Below are 20,379 nucleotides of genomic sequence, written 5' to 3' on the forward strand. Positions count from 1 at the left end.
TCCAGCACCCCTAAGAGCTGCAAGGTTTCCCCCAAAAAATCTCTAGAATGATGCTGGGGGAGAAGGAACATTTGCCTTTCTGCTCAAGAGACGTGGGACCAGATCTGGCAGTGTCCAGATCTCAGTTACCTTGGGTGAGGGTTGTACAGTACTGGTCCCAGCTGGGTCTCTCCCAGTTTCTCACTTTTATGAGCACTAAATATGTTTGAAAGATGTAGAGACAAAATCTAAAGCACAGGAAATCCCTCCCTCTTGCCTGGAGGCCTTGGGGCAGCTTCACCCTGGAGAGGAGGGAATGGGTGCTCCCCAAATCAGTGCTCAAAGCAGCCACCACCAGTAGCCTTTGGGCACATGGGGTGGAAAATGAGGATTTGGGGAGTCCTGGAAGCCTTGGTGTAGCGTAAATGAGACTCTGGGCATTGCCCAGTATCAAAGGTGACTTGTTGCTTGTGGAGGTCCTTGAGGAGTGACCTGAAGGCAAAGCATCTGAGTCAATACAAAACAAAACTTTTTTCCAGGCTGGCTCAGCAGAAAGGCAAACAAACTTTCCACTGGGGCAGGACAGAGTGGTGCTATGAGGGGAGATCAAACACTTCACATAGGTCTGGGCTTTCTAATAATTTTTTTTCAGCCCCCACCATTAAGTATTCCTTGGAGATAAATGTTGGAAACAGGACAAAATAAGGTGAGACTTTTTAAAGCTAAAAATAAATTATTTGGATCAAAGTGACAACCACACATGAGCCAAATTCTCAAATTATTTTTCTTGTGCCCTCTCCTTCCTCCTAAGAAACAGCATTTACCGGCAAGTAAATGATTGTCCAGAAAGAACCCAAGGACTGTTTGAGAGGGAAGTTGGTGTCCTTGTGAAGCAGGCAGAGAGGGCAAATGTCTGTGAAAGCAGCACAAACAGCACAAGAAGCAGGGGTGTGAGCAACTCTGGCTGTCACACTGGGAAACACTGTCACCTGTGCTCAGCCAACACCTCTGCTGGCCCTCCCAAGAGCTGGACAGGCTTCCAGAGCAAACCCACTGAGATGGGCAGGGAAGAAGAAGGGCTTTCAGTATCTAGCAGCAGTTCCTGTGCTGGAAGCTGTCAGGCTTTGCTGGGAAGCTGCCCTTTGCCCTGGGTTTGTTTCGGGTCCCAGGGGGACTGTGATAAGGCAGGTTTTGGTCACACTCTGCTAAGTGTCCTCAGCGGCCTGCTGGGACAGATGCCAGCGGCTGGACAATGGCAGTGACATGGTGTGGCTGGCTCCTCCTCAGGGCTCAAACAGCACAGAGATGTCACGCAGCAAGAGATGCCAGCCCTGGCCAGGAGAAGGGAGCTCACATCCCCGAGGCTGCAGGCTGCCCTCTGCACTTTCCCAGGGACACCTGGTGTCCTTCTCTTACTCTTGGTGGCAGGTTACTCCTGCCCAGCCGAGTGCATCAGCTCCTGGTTCCAGCTCATTAAACCCACTTGTGTTCACAGTCAGCACAGAGCCAAACGGGCCCTTTAGTGCCCCTCGTCTTTGTTGCTCTATAAATACCACTGGCTCTGGTGACACTGGTTTGGGCTGGGCTGCTCTGGCTCTGGAGGTGAGGGTGGAGCAGACACCGGGGTGGGGATGCTCTGTGGGGATTCCTCTGTGTTACCCACTGTGATCACACTGTGACCACTGACACCGTGGGGACAGACATGCTTCAAGCCCTGCAGGGAGGGGCTGATGACAGCCCAGGGTCTTTGTCCTCCACAAGCGTCCTGTCCAGGTGCCCTGACCCTGCACCTTTTCACAGAATCAAGTTTGGAAGAGCTCTTTCCAATCAAGCCTAACCACCAACAGAGCATTATCACTGTAACCCCTAAACCAGCAGATGCCTCCTGGACACATCCAGGGATGGTGACTCCACCGCTTCCCTGCTCAGCCTATTTCAATGCCTGACCACCCGAACAGTAATTTATTTATTTTTTTAATATGTAATCTGAATTAGAATCTGAATTTTACCCATACGCTCCCTGGGCTGTCCCAGGGAGGCTGGGGAAGGAGGATGCCATGGCAGCAGGACCCTCTGGGTAGGCTGGGTCAGCACTGTCCCCGTCCTGTGCCCGCGGGCGGCGGCGGGGATGGGGTGCGGGTTCGCGGGCAGCCGCGGTCCTCTAGCGGCACCGGGGGAGCCTGTGGGGTGCGAGGTGGGCAGGGCCGGGCCGGGGCCACGGCTCAGCCCCGGGTCCCGCTCGGGGATCCCGCTGTACCCGGCGAACACCGCCGCCCTGTCCTGGTGACGTCACACCATACGATGAGTGACACCACACCGCACGCTGGGTGACGTCATGCATAACATTGAGTGACGTCACCGCCAGGCGCTCCCCGCCGGCTTTAAATTTTAAACCGGTGGCGGCACCCAATCGGCTCGGTCCGCGCGCTGGCCCCGCCCCCCTCCGTCACTGCCCTTCGCCAATAGAATGGCAGCGCTCTTCGCGCGGCTGGCCAATCAGCAGCGAGCACCCCTCTCACCGCCCCACCGCTCCGCCCTTCCGCTCTCCGTTCTCCGCCAATGGGAGAGGGCGGTGCAGGGAGTGGGCGTGGCGGGGACTCGGCGGCAGCCAATGGGGGCCGGCGCTAGGCGAGGGCGCGAGCGGCCGTACCGGCGGGCGATGGCGGCGGCGGCGGCGTGAGGGGCCCGCGCCATGTCGTGCTCGCACAGCGCCGTGTTCCTGCTGGACACCGCCGGTCCCGCGCGCCGCCAGCGCCTCCAGCGCGGCGCCCTCCGCCTGCTCACGCTGCTGGGCTGCCGCTTCGGCCTCTCCCGCCTCCGCTGGGCCTTCCGCTTCTTCGACTCGCTGGGCGGCCGCGGCGGCGCCTCGCGGGGCGGTGGGTTCCGCCCGCCGGGGCCCCGCGCCTGGCAGCGCTTCGAGGAGGAGCTGGCGGAGCGGCTCGGGGCGCGGGCTCCCGCCGCCCTGCCCGGCCCCGCGCCCCGCGCCGCCCTCACGCACAGCGGGCTCAAGGAGACGCTGCTCGACTTCCAGTGGGACCGGCCGGAGATCGCGTCCCCCGCCAAGCCGCCCCGCAGGAGCCGCAGGACGGGGCCGGCCGCCCGAGAGCCCCCGGAGGCGCCGCCCGAGGGCTTCGTGAACGCCGTGTTCCTGTTCTCGCCGTGCCCGCACTCGCGGAGGGAGCTCCGGCAGTTCGTGTCCGGGAACGACGCCCCCTCCTCCCACGGAGAGCCGCCCTCGGCGCAGGAGCTGGCGGAGAAACTCCTGCCCAAGAGTGTGCAGGAGCTGCTCGTGGGACAGAAAATCTCCCTGTTCTGGGTGGACACTGCCGACTGGGCTCAGGTAACGGGGTCACACGGCTTTCGGCTGTGAGCACTAGCGGGACATCTGCCACGCTGCCTTCTGGCGTGAGTAATCTTTGGGTGGGAGGGAACCACGCCAGGGTTCACTCACTGCCACATAATCTTCAGCAAGGGACTGAAATCTGGAGTGGAATCATCCGCGTGGAGGCTGAGATACATCCGTAGTGCTGTAACTGTACAGTGTTTGTTGATGGGATGTCTTGTACTATGACTTAGAGGGGTGTTAGAGCTGTTCAGAATTGCAAATAAGCAGCCTGATAGTTCAGGTGTGTTGATACCAGATTTAAAAAAAAATTGGCTTGAAAATATTGCTAGCTTTTAATACACTGGGAATAGTATTTACTTTGTTAGGTTCCTATGAAGGCTGATAAAGTCCATAAAAACACTCAGATGGCACTGTGTGTAGATGCTGTGGATGTGTTTCATATGCCAGCTTTTCTGAAAAAGTGCAATCTTTATTTGTTTACATGAAACTCTCTCACTGCCAACCTTAACCTCTTTGTTACTCTTATTTCAGCTGATCGAATGCCCGGATCATGATGGCTACTGGACGATGTGTGAAGTGATTCATCAGATGGGAGGCACCATTTTGCCAGCTGAAACCTTGATGCACTGTTTGAGTCACCCCAGGGCAGATGCTGCTTCTGGCTTCCTCAGAGACTCCAGGTTCCCAGAGCCACAGGCTGTGCCTTGGACCAGGCTTCTGCCCCTGGATGGGACTTTGAACTGTTTGTTCTCCAGGCCGTCCCTCTATCGATCAGTGTTCCCCCAGCAAGAAGGAACATTGTTTCTCAGCATGCCTGGTAATAAAAAAAAAGAAAAATATAGATGTGCATGGTAGTAACTATTTCTCATGCAGGGTCCTTGATGAGCTTCCCTTGTGAATAATGTGTGTAGAAGTAACTTCACATATTAGGTGTTTTTTTTTTAAAATTTTGCTTGTGCTCTTCTTCTGATATGAGGACTATGAGCCCATGTTTCTCATTTAGCCTCTTCAGTTTGCCATGCTCGTAGATGTTTGGATGAAGAGCTTTTTGCAGGTGCCACCTTGTAGAGGTGTACTCCCTTTTCTCATACAGTTATTTGATTTAGATAAAATAAGAACACAGATTAAAAGCCCCTTCCAAAGAAAGCAGATCAGCTGTAAAGCAACATGCAGGATGCATGGAGTCTTTCTTTAGTGGTTCTTCCTTGCACTCAGCTCCTTGGGAGCATGGGGAGGAGGTCACTTCTGCAACACATTTACTCTAGAGTATATTCCCTGTTTAATCTTTTAACTCACTTTTCCATTGAAGTTGTCTCTTCACCTTGATGGAAAAGGGTTGCTTTCAGACCTTTTCTTTATCTGTCCTTGCACAGGAGGGAAGAAGCAGGAAAGCTGTGCTGTGATCCTGGAACCTCTTGCCATGAGCCAAAGACAGCTGCAGTGTCCAGTCAGCATTGTTGTGAAGGGAAGCTTGTCAGGCTGGAGCTTGGCACAGGCTGGCCACTTCCTCACAGAGAGCTGGATCCTGCAGAGCTCACAGCCTGAGCAGGGAGAATGTAGCAGCTCTCTGTTTCATCAGCTGTTGGGGAGTCTGGTGGCTGAAGGACTGCACATGGTAAATCTTCCTCTTTGCCTTAAACTGATGCCTGCTCTGAAGTGAACTGTGCCAGAAGGGCTGGCAGTATCACTTTGTGAAGACAGTAATAGACACTGCACTGCAAATTGCTCATTTGAAGCTAAACTCAGAACATTTTTTTAAATCATGTAACTACAACCTGCTTGTAAGGTATCTGTGCTCCTTAGGTCTCTGTATTTCTAGGTAATGTAAACTCTTCTCTTTTTCCCTTTTTTTTCCTTAAAAATGCAGATTGCTGAAGTATCTCCATCTAAAACTTGGTGCCCCTGCACTGCTGTTCTGTCACCTCTTTCTGGGGATGCTGCAGTTCTGACTGTGCTTGGTCCTGAGAAGACTGCTGAAATTCAGGGATGCAGCCTTGAAGGAGCTGTAGTGGAAGACTCTTCCCAAGACTCTGCTACTCACCTGCCAGAGATTGTGAATAGTGTGTTGAGTAAAATTGACATGTCAGTGGAAGATTCTCTGGCCAGTCTGGGTAGGTGTCAGGAAATGCAAAACTCACCATGTTTTGATCATCTCCAAATCCAGTAGAAAAAAATCTAAAGTTAATTATTTTCTCCTTGAGGAGTCTCATTTCTGGGACTTGTTCATTGTGTCATCTGTAGCTAAGGCTTTGTGATGTGATGCTGAAAGAAATCTGTATGAGTGTAGCTTTCTGTTTTATTATTAAGTATTAGTTTCCATTAGCTTGCAGATAAAGCACAGCTACATGTGCCTGAGCACATGCTGTTAGAAGGAGGCTTCCTAAAATGTGTCTCATGGGCCATCCCTGACCAGTAAAATTTTTGGGTAGGACTGCAGCAAGGAGGCTGCTTTTCCTTGAGTGTTTTGTGTTAGAGTGAATCTTCTCATCTTCTGTTGTATTGGCTATGAAATTGTCTCAAGGATGAAAGGTTTGTGAACCTCTGTCTTTGAGCTTCTGTGAAGCTTCTGCCACTTAGTTCAGCTTTTCTCATTTTTGGATATGTGTGTGTCTGTACAGGAGAAGCTCCAGTGCCAGAGTGGGTGCAGCGGGAGCTGTCCCATACAGCGGGCTGGCATCCTTCAGTGCTGGAAGCGTGGTATCCTGCATCCAATGCCTGTGGAGCAAGCTCAGATCTGATGGAGTCCTTCAGGTATTTTTCTGGATGTCTCTGAGCAATAATCAAGGATTTCTGCTTCCTATTAAGGGAGTGTGGTTGTAGCATTGCTTAGAGTTCTAGAATTCTACTGCTTTTATTTCTGTACTCAGTTTACTGGTAGCTTATCTCATGGTAGAGTATACAGACAAAAGAAACTGGGAACAGGATGTTTGGGTATCAGTTTGCATGGATTAATATCTTGGTAGTTTCAGAAGGTATAAAGGTCACTTAAAATGACCTTAAGCTATGTGGGAAATGACAAATTTCAGCTTTTATGGGATGGTAACAGCCAGTGCAAGATCCTGAAGGTGTGGTTGTGTTCTCACAGTTGGTGTTTATTTGGAATGGATAAGCTTGCTTTCTTCAAAGAGCTTGCTGAAACTAAAGAGCCTAATGCAGGGTAGTTTAGAAAGCACAAAGCTGCTTATTTAGTTTTGTGGTACAGGTCAATGCCATATCCATTGTACATTATTGTAATGCTTGTTTCCAGCATTTTAAGAGGTTTGAGTTTTCTGCATCTCCTAAGAGTGTTGGGGAACAGGTGTTGGAAGAGTTACTAGTGTGTGCTGCTTGCACTATATTGCTGCAGACTGGAATCTAGAGAATCTTGTTTCTTTCCACAGGAAGGAAGGGATATGCCTCCTACTCCCACCTTTTGATAACTGTATCGTTCTTTCATACAGGCTCCTGCAGGTTCCTTGTGCTAACAGGAAGGATGGTGCAGACCAATCTGATGTGGAGCTCTCAGAAAGTCTGTCTGACCTGTACCAGAGAAAATTCAGTGAAACCTCTGCTGCAGCTGGACCAGGAAATAACAAAAAAAGACGTACGTATAGTTTGGGGTTATGTTTGTGTGTTGTCAATAAAAGATGATGCATGAGCTGCAGAGATCTGTGCTCTTAAGTAGTACCATGCTTTAGATATTTTTTATTTAGGGACAGTCTCATTTGCTTATTAGTATTAGGTTAGTCCTGTAGTAGAGCACAAATTATTGTTATTCAGGGCTGTGCAGTGAGTGACAAAGCTGTTAAAAGCAGCATGCAGAGCTCTGCAGTTTAATTAGCTGTTGAAACAGGGATTGCTTCAACTACTAGTAAATATTGAAATTTTGTTCTAATTACAGAAATAAAACTTTTTTTTGTAGAAGAGTTTAATCATTGCATTTCTTTACACTAACTACAGTTGACTTTACCTTACCCTCATGTATCTGCAAGTCCTGCTGTCAGCTGTTTCTATTTCTGTGACATAAGATTGCTGCCTATATATATATATAACTTCTGATTAAACCTGTGTAAGTTCTTATGCAGAGCAATATGCACCTAGCTTTTTATTTGGAGAAGTAGCTGCCTGCTACACTGCCTATATGTTAATTTCACAAAGAAATACCAAACTTCTGGGCCATGTTTTCCTATAGGAGGTTACTAAGGTCACATAATCCAGAATTTAGTGCTGTTCTTTCCCTTGGATGGAGCTCCTGCCCCAGTGTGCCTGATGGTAGAACTCTCTCTTGTGGCATTGCAGGTGGGGTTCCCCGAACTCCAGTCAGGCAGAAGATGAAGACCATGCCCAGATCCCTGCAGATGCTCAATGCAGCAAGACTTAATGTCAAAGCTCAGAAGTTTCAACCTGATGCTGTGGCACCAGCAGTGAATGAGAAGGTTCCACAGAAGCATTCAGCAAAAAGATTGGATGAAAAGGTGGAAGGAAAGGGAAAAGCACCGAAAATATCAATTGGTGTGTGTTAAGTCCTGTTATCTTTCTGTCTTGATACATCCCATATGAGGTCTTACATCCTGATAGAGGAGTCATAGAGGATTTTTATGGAAGGGAGAGCAAAGGATAATAATGGAATATTCAGTACCAAGCAGCAGATCAGTGTTTGAGTTTCTGTATCCTCAGCATGGCAAGAGTAGACATTTTTTTCCCACCCTTCTGCTATTTAGTTTTTGATTCTTTATAAACTGTTACAGCTGCTTCTGGGATTAGTTTCTTGCCTTGTATCCATCTGAAAAAAAGCAATAAGGATTTACTTTTAAAATTTTTTTAACCAAAAGAAATAGAGGGAAGCACTCATCAAGGTTTAACTGGAAATGTAGTCTTATTTATTAATTAGGCAGAAATAAAGGGCATTTCTTGACTGCTTCAGTAGCCTGAAAGTTTGCTGATTTTAAGCAAACTTTGTTGATTATAGGACTAATTTATCTTACAATATGTCATGGGCCTGAACCTGGGACAGCCTCTATTAGTGTGCTGTGGTCTGGATGCATTATTACTGGTGGAAATGTTTATTATAACCTCCTCTGTTCCCTGCTTCAGCTGGGGTGAGGATTTTATCAGGGAGCTGAGGTGAGCATGCATTTAGCTAATGGAGACCATTTCCTTGCAGACTTCCAAACAGAGGAGGAGCTGCAGGCCCACTTGGCTGCCAGCTATCAGAAGGCTGTTGCTGAGGGAATTCCCTCATCTGTGTGTGCCCAGAATATGATCATGGCCATTAAAAACTTCTTGAAAATACAAGATACCAAAGAGAAAGAGGTAGGTGTCAGCATGTGGGCAGGGTTGTTAGTGATCTGGAAGTTAGAATTTTTACTATTTTGGACTAACTTTCCTTCATATTCTCTGAGGTTTTATGTGGAGGTGCAACATGGTCACTGACTGCTTCTGTCTGTGAGGACACAATAGTGAAAAACTGGATGCTTGTAAATTATGTAGGAAAATCCAGTTCAGTTATCAGTTTAGAACTTTGCTAAATGTTGCAAGATGTCTTTACTTCACATTGACCTCCTTACAAATTCTGATTTCAAAGACAGTATTTAAAAATATACATTCTTGCAAACTGTATTTTAAAGAAGATGCATCTTTTGTTTTTGCATTATGTGGCAAATCTAGGCCTGACTTTGTCAGGGAAGAAAAGTTCTTCAAGGTATTTCTTACAATCTTTAGCACTTTTTATAGGCTTACAGTAATCTTAAACCAAAACTGGTAAGCCTGGGATTAATTTAATAAAAATGCTGTGAGAGACAAATCCAAAGTGGATCCAAAGTGAAGAAGGCCTGGAGCTGTGAGCAAGAAACCTCTGTGATTTCAAGCTTTAAGTTGCTTTATTTCATAACTCTGTTACTGAAATGAAAAAGTAATTCCTTTCCTTGAAAGAAAAGGAAAAAAAAACCTGTATTTCCAAAAGAATAGGTTGGAATGGTAACTGGGGGACAAGGGAGAAACCTGCCCTGGAGATAGGGAACAATTTTGAAGTTCTTGCTGTCATGATGTGTCTGCAGGTGGCTTGTGTGGGAAGAGTCAGAAACCATCTCCTGAAGACCACCAAAATGCTCAGACAACAGCATGGCTCACAGAAGGAGACCAAAGTCAGAGAGTATGAGACACTGTATTTACTTCAGCCTCTGAGATACTGTGGAGTTGGTTAACAGTTTTTAATGGTGGCTTTTTTGTGCAACTGGAAAAGTATTTACATGGGACAAATATTTCAAGGGTAATCTCTGGTTGCAGTAAAACCATTCCATTAAATGCAAATATACCCGTGCTGTGTGATAAGCACTGCAGCCAATATCTGCAGTGAGGTATCTCCCTTGCCACCCAAATGAAATGCTAACTAAATATTGCTGTCAAAAGGAGCCACTTCCCTTCCCATTGCCTTTTTGAGCACACCTTTTGCAGAAAATCTGCTGCTTGCAGTAGAAGAAGATGTGGTGGGTAATTACTTGTTTCCTTAGGTGCCGACTTCAGGTATTTTTGCGCCTTGAGTTGTGCCTTCAGTGCCCTTCACTGCAGAGCAGCACTGAGGAAATGGAGCAGCTGCTAGAAGAGGCAAGTAAAGTATAAACCAGGTTGTGTTTCTGCATGGCACTAGAAATGGGAACCTGGAACCTGCTTTTCCTTTGATTTTACACTATTACTTCATATTCCATACTAAAATATCTGGTGCTGCAGCTGGCACACCTTAATCTTTTTTGCCACCTGACCTTCTTTTCCAGGTGACAGATATGCTGCGCATCTTATGTCTGACTGAAGACCCAGCCTATCTTACAAAGTTTCTAGAGGAAATATTAGAAGTGTAAGTTATTTGGCATGACTTATATGTTGCTGGGGGCTATGGTTTGGGCCAGATGTTGTCTGTGAGTAGAGAGCAATCAACAGCTTTCATTTACTGCATCTTTATAATTCTCAGAAATTTAGATGTGTTTTCTTTATTATGCTTATATTTTGGTTAAAGAAAAAGTAGCTGATAAGCAAGTAAACTAATTTAAAAAACTCAGTTGATATTCAGTTTGGACATGTAAGGACAAGGATTTAGTTCACATCTTGAGTTTGAAATACCAAAGTTTTGAGGAGGGGCGTATTTCATGTGTGTTCTCTCTGGTGCTCCAGGTATATGAATTCTATACCGAAGATCCTTGGAGATATTTATTATGGTCTGGGCACACAAATACCTCCGAAGCTGGCATCTGTTCTGCCTTCAGACTTCTTCAGTGATGACTCCATGACTCTGGATAGCAAATCTCCAGGCCTTCCTCCCTCTTTATCATCTGTCTTAACTCCCAGTGCTGTTCGCTCTGAGGGGGATCAGCTGGAGGAGCTGCGCACCAGATCTGCCAAAAAGAGAAGGTACTAACTCCAAACAGGAGGCAGCTTTTTGTTCACTGTAAAAAATACAGTCTTGATTCTGTGTTTGTATCTTATGCAAAAGTAGATTTCAGGAGCATCTTCCACGAGAGGAAAAGCATGCTATGCTGTGCAGTAACTGACCTATGTTGTTAAAGTTAAAAGTGATTTACAGGAGATCTTTGTGTTGGGGGTTCTGTGTTCATATCAGCAAATTGTGAATGAATTCCAATACCAACCTTAGGAATAGCTTTTTATATTGCAGATCATATCCCAGTGTTGTAGTAAATGAGGTATCAATGTAGTTTGCAATTTGAATTTAGGTAAACACTTCCTATCTCTCGAGTCACACCTAAGTTTAATTGTCAGTAGGTTGATAACTGTGCTGTTGATCTCATTTTAACTTAATTTTTATGTGTCTTCTGAAGGAATCATGTGTTAGCCAGACACAGGAGCATGACAGAAGCACCACAGAACTTGCGTCAAATTGAGATTCCCAAGGTAGCCAAGAAGCCCATCAGAAAGGTAAAACTCTTCCAGAAGGATTGTCTGTGAGTTGTGATGCTTGACTGCAAAAACCCTTGCGTTGTATTCCCTTACTAAGTATGCCCTATCAGCTGTACAGAGATAAAATTGTTTTGGAGGAAAAATTGAAATAATGTGTTCAGAGCTTGTAGTTAATATTCATACTTAAACATAGCATTGCACTGCTGCTGAGGCTGATTTCTCATTTGTTTCAGGAGAACTCCCATTCTTACCTTGCCACTGAGAAGTCCCAGCAGATGCCTTTGCTGCAGAAAGAGGCAGGGCAAGGTATATTGACTTTTGGCTTGTTCATGGAAAGGTGCATCTTCAGCACATGTTGTCCCTGTAAATTTTACTGAGCCATGATGAAATTATGCTGAGGCATGCTGGAAATCTGAAGGAAGTTTTGCTGAGTTGTGCAGAAACTTTGAGGGGGGAAAAAATACGTGGTATTCTGTGTACTCATACGCAGAAATCTTACATTTTGTGTCCTCAAAAGAAAACCTTGACTTTTGAAATTATTTCCAACTTCTCTGTCCTGAAAAGAAAATGGGGACAAGAATAAACTATATCTGAAAATAGGATATATCCCCACAAATACTTCATAAAAATAAATCTCATGTGTTCTCCGAACCAAGATGTGCTTTGGTTGAGATTTTGTAGTGCACCTAATGTTCCACATGGGACACTGATTGTCTGCTTTTTCTGCTATGGCATCTGCTTGTAGCTTATTGCTGGAATAATGCAAATAATAACAAATTCAGAAGAGAAGGCTGGAATGGATTTAGAGGAGGACATGTTCCAGTAGCAGGAAAAACAACTTCTCAAAGCTTTTTAGCCTCTAAAACGTTGTCTTTCCATGCTGGTATATTGTTCTATCCCTAGTCACCTAACAAAATTACCTTTGTATTTTTTTTTTCCTTTCTTTTTTTTCTTCTCTTTTCCTAGTAATCTGATCTTTTCTTGCTTTTCTTGTCTCACAGAGGTTACAAAGGTAAGGAGGAATCTCTTCAATGAAGAGATACTTTCACCATCAAAAAGATCTCTGAAAAAGATGCTTAGAAGCCAGTCAGTATCTGCTGTGGAAGGCCTAAAATACAAATGCACCAGTGAGGGCAACAAAGGTAGGATATGACTTGCACATGTAGGATTGTTGAGCTTTTGTTAAAATCCCTATTTTTACATTCTCAGTTCTATGAAACAATTATGATCTGTTTTTATTGAAGGATAAAAGGATTGCTGTGGTGTTTGGAGGGTGAATAATGATGATGTTAAAACTGAAACCAATTTTTCCTGAACATCTCATAAAGAAAATTAAAGTTAAAAAATGCTTGGTTTAAAAGGGATCTGTGAAATAAAGATGAATAATGAAAGCTATCTCAGTAGGTTAACTATGTCTGACATGGTACAATATTGAGGGAGTGGGAGGGAGGTGTAGACACTGGACTGAAATAATGATAGCTTGTGAGTACTGGGAGACAGCACAGTGGTTCTGTATTGACTTAAGAATAACTATTATCCTTCTAAGCTGAAGCCTGTACAAAACTGTATTTATTTATTTGCTCCAAGTGCTTTATAATGGTGTGGTGTTACAGCTCTTGCATGATTTTTAGATCATCGCAAGTTATTGACCAAGAGAGTTGCAGAAACGCCACTGCACAAGCAGGTGTCCAGGAGGCTCCTGCACAAGCAGATCAAAGGCCGGTGAGTTCTTTCTGAATTTCTTCAGTAACTAAGTAATGGCTATCAGCAGAATTACCAGGTATCATTGCAGTCAAAGATGATCTTCACTTAAGGCAGTAAGAGAACCAGTAGAGGCTAAATGCCATTGCTTAAGTGGGGGGAAATACTGCTTGCTTCATCATGTAAGTCAGGCTGCTTTAATTCCTGGCTAATATCTGTTTAGGTTCAGTTACTGATTCAAGAGCTTATGAAGAAAATGCTTCTGCTGTGTTGTGGGCTCCAGGCTGAATTGTAGCATTTTCTTTCATGTGGAGCTGTTACCTGTACATCTAGGGAGCTACCCATACTTAATTACATGCCAATAGGAAGCAAAATGCTTACTGGTCACTCAGAGTAGCCTACAACACAATATATTGGTGTAGGATAAAGCCCTGCTTCTCAGTTCTGTTCCTGTACATGTGCTCAGTATGCTAAGCCCAAAATGTCTGTTGTTTCTCAAGGTCTTCTGATCCAGGTTGTGACACTGGTGTTGTAGAAGAATCTCCAGAGAAGGCCATATATGGTAAGCACTGACTTTTCATTAAAAGTGGTTTGGCTCTGTTGTATGTAGCTCATGAGTGTGCTTTGATTTGGCTAATTCATTAGAAGTCAGTCCAAAAGTGTTGTACTGTTCTGTTCTGACAGAACCACTCGCTGCTCACTGCTTTAACAGCTCTGTACAGTTTAAGTTAAGAAAGAGACGTAGATAGTAAATCTTTTAAAGGAAGAAACGTGAAGGACTTGAAGGGTGAACAAGATTCTGAGCTGCTATAATTACTGTCAAACCAGCACATGCTTATTTTTAATGTAACTTCACCATGTTGTGCTGTGACCCTGCTCTGATTTCTGCTGTAACAGACCTGGCTCTGGGGAGTGTCTCTTGTGTTGGCTACTGCTGTTCTTTTTCCCCAGAAGGGAAGAAAATAACAGCATGTCTGGGCAAGCAGGAAAATGAAATTGCTAGCAAGAAGAGACAAGAGCGTTAACCCATCTTTTAACTTGGATGTAACTTGCATTGAACATGTTTTTTCTAGCATTCCTTTCCATATAATTTCTAAAGAGAAATGAGAGTAATCATGAGTTAGAGGAGGGGCATCATACTTGAGGAGATTTGTATGCATAAATATTCCAAAATCCTCGAAGAAACTGAACCTTTGCTTCACTTGCTTGCCTTCCTGGGTGAGACAGATTATCTATAGAGAAGTTTCTTCTGAGGGTCTGTTCCTTGCAGTTGTGAACTGCTCCTGATGATGTGCCCATTGCTGAGGGGGAAAGAAGGCTCAGTCTCCACTGTCCTTGCCTTTTCAGAAGCAGGTTTGAGAAGAAGCCCACGCATCAAACAGCTGGCTTTGAATAGGACCTGCTCTGGTGCTTTCTATTCCACTACACTGCCCATCTCAAAAAATTCACAGCACCTCCACCAGGGACAAGAAAAGGAGAGCTGTAAACTGCAGGATGTAGAAGGTACTGAGTGGAATTTGAGCAGACTGATACTGCTGATCTGAAAAGCTGACACGGATCGCTCTGAGTTTGATTTGATTTGGCTCTACAAGAGACTGTAAGAAGCTAAGAGCTGTCATGTAATATCTCCCCTGGACAGAAAGTCATCCTCAGTAATTATTTTTTAATTGGTAATCTGAATTTTGAGGGTAGTAAGGCAGCTGTTTATATGATGAATTCACTGCCAACTTAACAAACCAGTCAGGCCCATCTAACAGAATACCACTGATTGTCAGTCTGCATTCCTTAAAAGCAGTGAAATCCTTGTAAAATATGGGACAGAAATCCTATAGCTTACTTTGTGGCATAATAAAGCAATGACTGATGGGATCTTCTTTGGAGGCTTTCTCAGTAGGATTATCAGCTAAAAATGGTGACACTTAGTTCTTTATATTCTACTTATTAGAATCCTTAGTCATGAACCAGAACTATCTAAAGCTACAAGCTATAAATAGAATAAGAGGCCGAGGTATTTTATACCTTTTTTTTACCATTGGAGCACTCTTTCTAAAGATGGGTATTAATTTCATAATGGGAAATAACAATAATTCTGGTGAAGCTTTAACTCTTGGTTAGAAAAGAACATGCCAGGGATATGAGCTTTTTACACTACTTTTCCACACATCTGACGTGACTCAGACAATTGTGGCACGTTATTTTGTGTTAGTTAAATTGTGCTGTTCCATTTTATAGGCTTTAATCAGCATTCAGAGAGCCCCCCCATCCAGAGTCCCAAGAGGTTTTTCTTTGGTGCAGTCATTGACATGGGTAGTCCAGCAGGGAAGCCTTCACCTGGAAGGAAGAGAACAAGAAAAGATTCCTTACACTTAGAGGAGCTCACCTCATGTCAGGTAGAAACAGTTACCTACCTTCTTTTCTCTTTCTTCCCATCTTTGTTTTCTTCACCATTCATCAGCATCTTAGATTTAGTGTTTGTTAAGTCTCATCCAGTGGGTTTTTTATGTTTCAAGTCTTGAGAAGTAAATATGAAGATGGATAGATAATACTCCTGGAGTAGAACAAACACGATTCTTTAATATATTATTTTTCCCCTGCAGACTCCTAGAAAAACACCTCACAAATCTGCCCAGAAGCCGCTGAATTCTGCCAGCAAGCTCCCAAGGAGATCGCCTCGCATTGTCCACAGGACGCCTCAGAAGCTGGAGAGGACACCTGGCAGAAGCCCAGCAGCTAAACAGAATGTAGCTAAATGTTTGGGGAAGTGCTTTTCTCGTCCTGCACAAAGGGTCAAGTCTCCATCTGTGCTAAATGACAGCAAGAGGGTTCACTCAGTGCAAGTGACTGCTGAGGACTGTGCAGCTCTGACAATTTCCCCTCCTTACAATGAGCCTGCCTGGCAGACACCAAAACGTGAAAGGTTCACAGCCTCTGTATTACCTCCAACAGATCCAAATCCTGTTTCTTCTCCTCCCTCTGCCACCCAAGAAAGGTGTTTTACAGAACTTCAGACTCCTAGACGTTCCTTGAGATACCTCTCAAAATTAGCATCTCCAGTGAGTGCTCGGAGGCAGATCCTCACAAAGGAAATTCAGGAGCAGTCAAATCAGTTATCTCAAGCACCTAAAAGGACACCCAGGAAACTTGAAGATCCTGGTTCAAAGTTATGTACCAGCTCACTGAGCACAGAAATACCTCAGCTTGCTGTGAGGCCAGAGCCTCTCTGCAGTTCTCCACTCCATGAAGGTTCCACAAACACTGTGACAAGCTGCTCTGCTTCCCACACGCAGCCTGGGGAGTCTGACTGGGAACCTGGTGCATCTCAAAAGACTCCAGGGATTACTGGCACTTCACTGGGGTCCCTGCTTCACACACCCAAGCAGGGCAAACGTGAGCCAGGTTCTAGAGGAGAGAGCCTCAGGGGTGCAACACTTAAAGAAAATGAGGACAGTCGTCATGATAGTGGTGGTAACTGTTCTGTGGAAAGCCTTCAGCTTCATCAGTCCCAAGTTGCTGAAAATACTTCTGTATTGGAGAAAAATAAACAGATGGATAGAGTGTCTCAAAAGTCTCCTTCAAGGGAGGACTTGGAAAACCATTTGTCTCCTAAGCCTTTTGCTGGAGGGCAGGAACATGCACAGAATGCTGAGAGAGACTGTGAGCCATCAGTTAAGGGCGAGAACTGCAGTGCAAACACCTGTGAGTCCTTCCTAAGCCATTTGCAAACAGTCAGTGATGACTTGGAAGCAAGAACTGTGCTGAGGGAAGAATGCATAGGAGTGAAAGCTCCGAGTCTCCGGAGACGCTCCAGATCTGCCCTGAACCCCTCCCCTCCTGTGCAGAAGTCTCCTCCTGCCTATTCCTTACGCTGCACTGCCGACAGGAGGCAGCGAGAGGCTGCGGCACGCATGGGGGAGCCCCAGCTGGCAGCCAAGTTCTCCACTCCTGAAAGTCGTGGCAAACTTCCTTCTGCCAGCCCACCGACCTACGAGGTGGAGATTGAAATGCAAGCTTCAGGCCTGCCCAAGCTTCGCATTAAGAAAATTGGCTCTTGCTCATCCTTGGAAGTTCAGCCTGAAGCAAGTGCCAGCAAAGCCAGGGGAGGGGAAAGCCCCTTCAGTGATTTTGCTATGACCTGGTGCAGCAAGCACCCAGGAAAACTAGCAGCTGCCTGTGTCTCCCCATCCTGCTGCCGTTCCTTCCATAGCACACCTGGGAAAGGTGCAGGACAAACCTACATATGCCAGTCATACACCCCCACAAGCTGTGCCTCTACTGTCACCTCCCCATTCCCGTTGGAAACAGTTCTCCAGACACCTTCTCCAAAGCAGAAGGGGAAGAGTACTCCTGATGCCATCAATGACTGGCCTCGGAGGAAGAGAGCAGCAGGCAGCACTGCCGGTGTGAGCTGCAGTCAGGGTGAGAGGAGTGCTGATGATCGGACACGGCCAAGAGAGAGAACAATGAGGATCTCAGAACACTGCAGCAGCAAAGTGACAAATCCTCTTGGGGAATTTGAACTGGAAGGGATTTGCAGGCTCCAGGATCAGGCATCTCCTAGTGACTCTGAACTGAAGGCTGATGAGGACTCTGCCATGGGAACCTTTGGCTTGAAATCTCGGAAGCGAGTCTTTACCTACCTATCACCAGAAAAGGAGGAGAACCACAGTGCCAAGAGATCATGTCCTGATAGGGGCAGCTTGGATCTCACTGGCTTTTCCACAGATGAGAGCAACAGAACTAAATCAAGCATAGACTCTGTACTTCCTGAGAAACCAGGAGCATGTGCCCTCAAAACACTGGAGCAGCACAGTTGTCTAGGGGATGATGATGTCTTCCTTTTGTCAGGTAATTAAATGGCATGAAAGACACTCCTCTGAAATTCAGATGTGGTTAAAAATGGGGGTTAGACTAAAACAAGAGCACGGTTGTTTCCCATGTAATTATCTGAGGGAGACTGAGGTGAAAGGGAGTGACTTGTAGATGACATGGAAGATAATTATGTGGAGAGGCAGACTGGATATGAGGAGCATTAATGATGGATGAGAGGTCAGAGAAATATGAAAGAGCAGAAAGCTGGAGGAACTATAGCAAGTATGAGAACTTGAGGAGAGAGGATCCCAGTTGCATCCAGCTGGTGATTTGTTCAGATTTGTGTTGATGCCACTGCCAGTTTCTGCCCAGCATTTAGCTATGAAAGCCAACAAGCCAACAGTCTTTAAGTATAAAGCTTGGCTGTTTCAGTGCTTCAGACTGGAGTCTTGGTGGGGTTAGTCCTGTGGATGTTGGTGTTTATTGCTGCTCTAGTTCTCCAGTTGTCTGTGCCTGTGGATGTGGACACTTTAAAAGTGCTGCCAGAAATTATTCCCGTGCTAGCAATAATGTATCAGGAGGTGAATGGGTTTAAGCTGCCTCTGCTTTTGCTGTAGGTACAGAGGATACTGACCTTGGAGAAACAGGCTGTTCAGCTCTGTAAACAAGGCCTTGTGAATTTCAAATACTTAATCCAGTATTGTTGTAGAAATTACAGGGGGCTGTGGCAGGTGTTGTTCTGTAGTCATTGCACAAAGCTTTGGTGTGTTTTCTCTTGCAAGGAAAGATTTTTATAGAGAGGCAGTGTCTTACTCAACATTATCACAGAAAAAAGGTCAAACCTTGAAGCAACAGTAATCCATATTCAGGACATGAAATAGTAGACTTAAGATGGTCCTGTAAGAGACTTTCTGTACCTACAGACCTTGTGTTTGTATTTCTGTATCATTGTGGCTGTAATAGTTTTCTTCCAGGAAATGTGAATTACCTCTGTTTAATACAAGTGAAGTGATTTTCTGCTAAACCAGCTAAGAAAATTAAATGTGCTGATTCCAGACTGCCATGTACCTTTCTCAAATGCTAGAACAGCACTGTGACAGCCTAGAGTTTGTTTTGGAAAAATTCCAAGTATCACTTATACTGATGTCAGTTTTGAGGTAGCATAAAGGCTGTGTGTGAGATTTAACATTTGACCTGTTGAGTATTTTTGCTGCAGCATCTCACTGTGCTTCTCCAGGCTCCACCCCACCCTTGAAGAGTGGACTTAGTGCCAGCAGCCTTCGAGCCCTGACCCAGTCTCCACTGCTGTCCCCACCGCCGGCTCAGAGGAAGCGCGCTCAAGGTAAGCACAGGAGAGGAAAGGCTGGGCTCAGGCACACTGCCTGTGCTCTCTGCTTCCAGCTAAGAACAAAATCATGCTGTGCTGGGGATGGGCTTTGGGCAGAAAACCTCTATCTGCCACTGCTGTGTTCAGTATCTCGATCTGACATGCTTGCAAGAAACTTGGCATGAACTGGGAAGTTTGGAAGGAGAGAAAAGTTGCTGAAGAATGAAGAGAGGGTAGCTACAGGGGAAGTGCAACTTCCACCTGGCATTTGGCTTCTTGGAATCACCAGTGAATTCTGGTAAACTGTGGCTTTCATGTATTCTTTCTGTTTTTTGCAGAGGAGGATTCTGATGCTGTCCAAATTACTGCCAACCAGGAGCTGTCTCCGTTCCACATCATGATTTCCAGGAGGCGACGCCTCAGCAGGACATACTCACGGAAAAAGCTGCTCAGCTGAAGTTTGGAGCCAGGCCAGCATGGGAAACTGTATTATCCCAGCTGTACAACACACCTTTTAACAAAGACTGCTATTTGGTGCTAGACTGGAGCTGCCTTGTGTTGGTAGGACACTGAATGCAAGCACATGGCAATAGAAATAAGGACCACTCTAAAAATTTATGGCTTCTTCCATCCTTTCAAAGCCTAGCTTGGTCTTTCTGCTAGTGGAACCTTAGAGTGAGTTCTGCAGTGAAGGGCCAATTCTCCCAGGTTAAGAGGGAGAATTGTCACTTTTCTCCAGCTCTTGTAGAATAAACTGATGAATTTTCATTGTGTCCTTTAATCCAAAATCTGTGTTTGGCTTGAGGGATGTGGGCTGCAGGAAGGAGGATGCTGGAGGCGAACGGGTACAGAACAAGCTGCGTGCTCCTGCTGTGTCTTGTCCTGATACTAAATGGATCCCTCTGTTAATTGCTTCCAGTTTGCCACAGCTTAGTGGGAAAATAACAAGCAGATTAATTAATTAGCCAAGTGCCAAGAATTCAGAAAAGGGGAAAGATAATTTAACTGGGAACATCTTTGTAGATCATGAATGGTTTGGTGTATCCGCTCCTGGCTACTGCTGGATAAGCAGATGCTGATGGAGTGACTTCATTGTCCTTTTCTGCAAACTTGCAGTAAGCCAGAAAGAATTGGCTGGGGAAGTGTCCTTGAGAAGTAAAACTTGGATGGAATAACTGGAAATGACAGTTTCAAGACTACTCTTTACCAAACTGAGTCATGGATTAAAAAGTGATTTAGTTGCCTGTGACATATTTGTGTTCTAACCCCATGAAGAGAGCAGGAGCTGTGGTTCAGTGCCTGAGATGTAGCCTACAAGGGGCTAAAATTGTGC

General features: G+C 45.5%; 1 protein-coding gene across 1 annotated transcript; it reads left to right on the forward strand.

Moving 5' to 3' along the window:
- The first annotated feature begins 2,671 nt into the window (after window positions 1–2,671).
- TICRR (TOPBP1 interacting checkpoint and replication regulator) lies at window positions 2,672–19,826 on the forward strand. Its single transcript, XM_054272970.1, is given in 22 exon segments — window positions 2,672–3,319; window positions 3,857–4,142; window positions 4,699–4,940; window positions 5,193–5,442; window positions 5,947–6,076; window positions 6,766–6,908; window positions 7,604–7,816; window positions 8,469–8,617; window positions 9,361–9,455; window positions 9,814–9,907; window positions 10,075–10,154; window positions 10,469–10,705; window positions 11,131–11,227; window positions 11,443–11,515; window positions 12,211–12,351; window positions 12,841–12,931; window positions 13,411–13,472; window positions 14,258–14,413; window positions 15,143–15,300; window positions 15,508–17,755; window positions 18,957–19,061; window positions 19,385–19,826. Coding segments are annotated over 22 exon segments (5,817 nt in total). The 3' UTR covers window positions 19,504–19,826.
- The last annotated feature ends 553 nt before the right edge of the window (window positions 19,827–20,379 follow it).

The sequence above is a fragment of the Melozone crissalis genome, unplaced genomic scaffold (genome assembly GCF_028551555.1).
Source record: "Melozone crissalis strain CALT ecotype California unplaced genomic scaffold, PUWL_Pcris_2 ptg000014l_1, whole genome shotgun sequence".
NCBI lineage: Eukaryota > Metazoa > Chordata > Aves > Passeriformes > Passerellidae > Melozone > Melozone crissalis.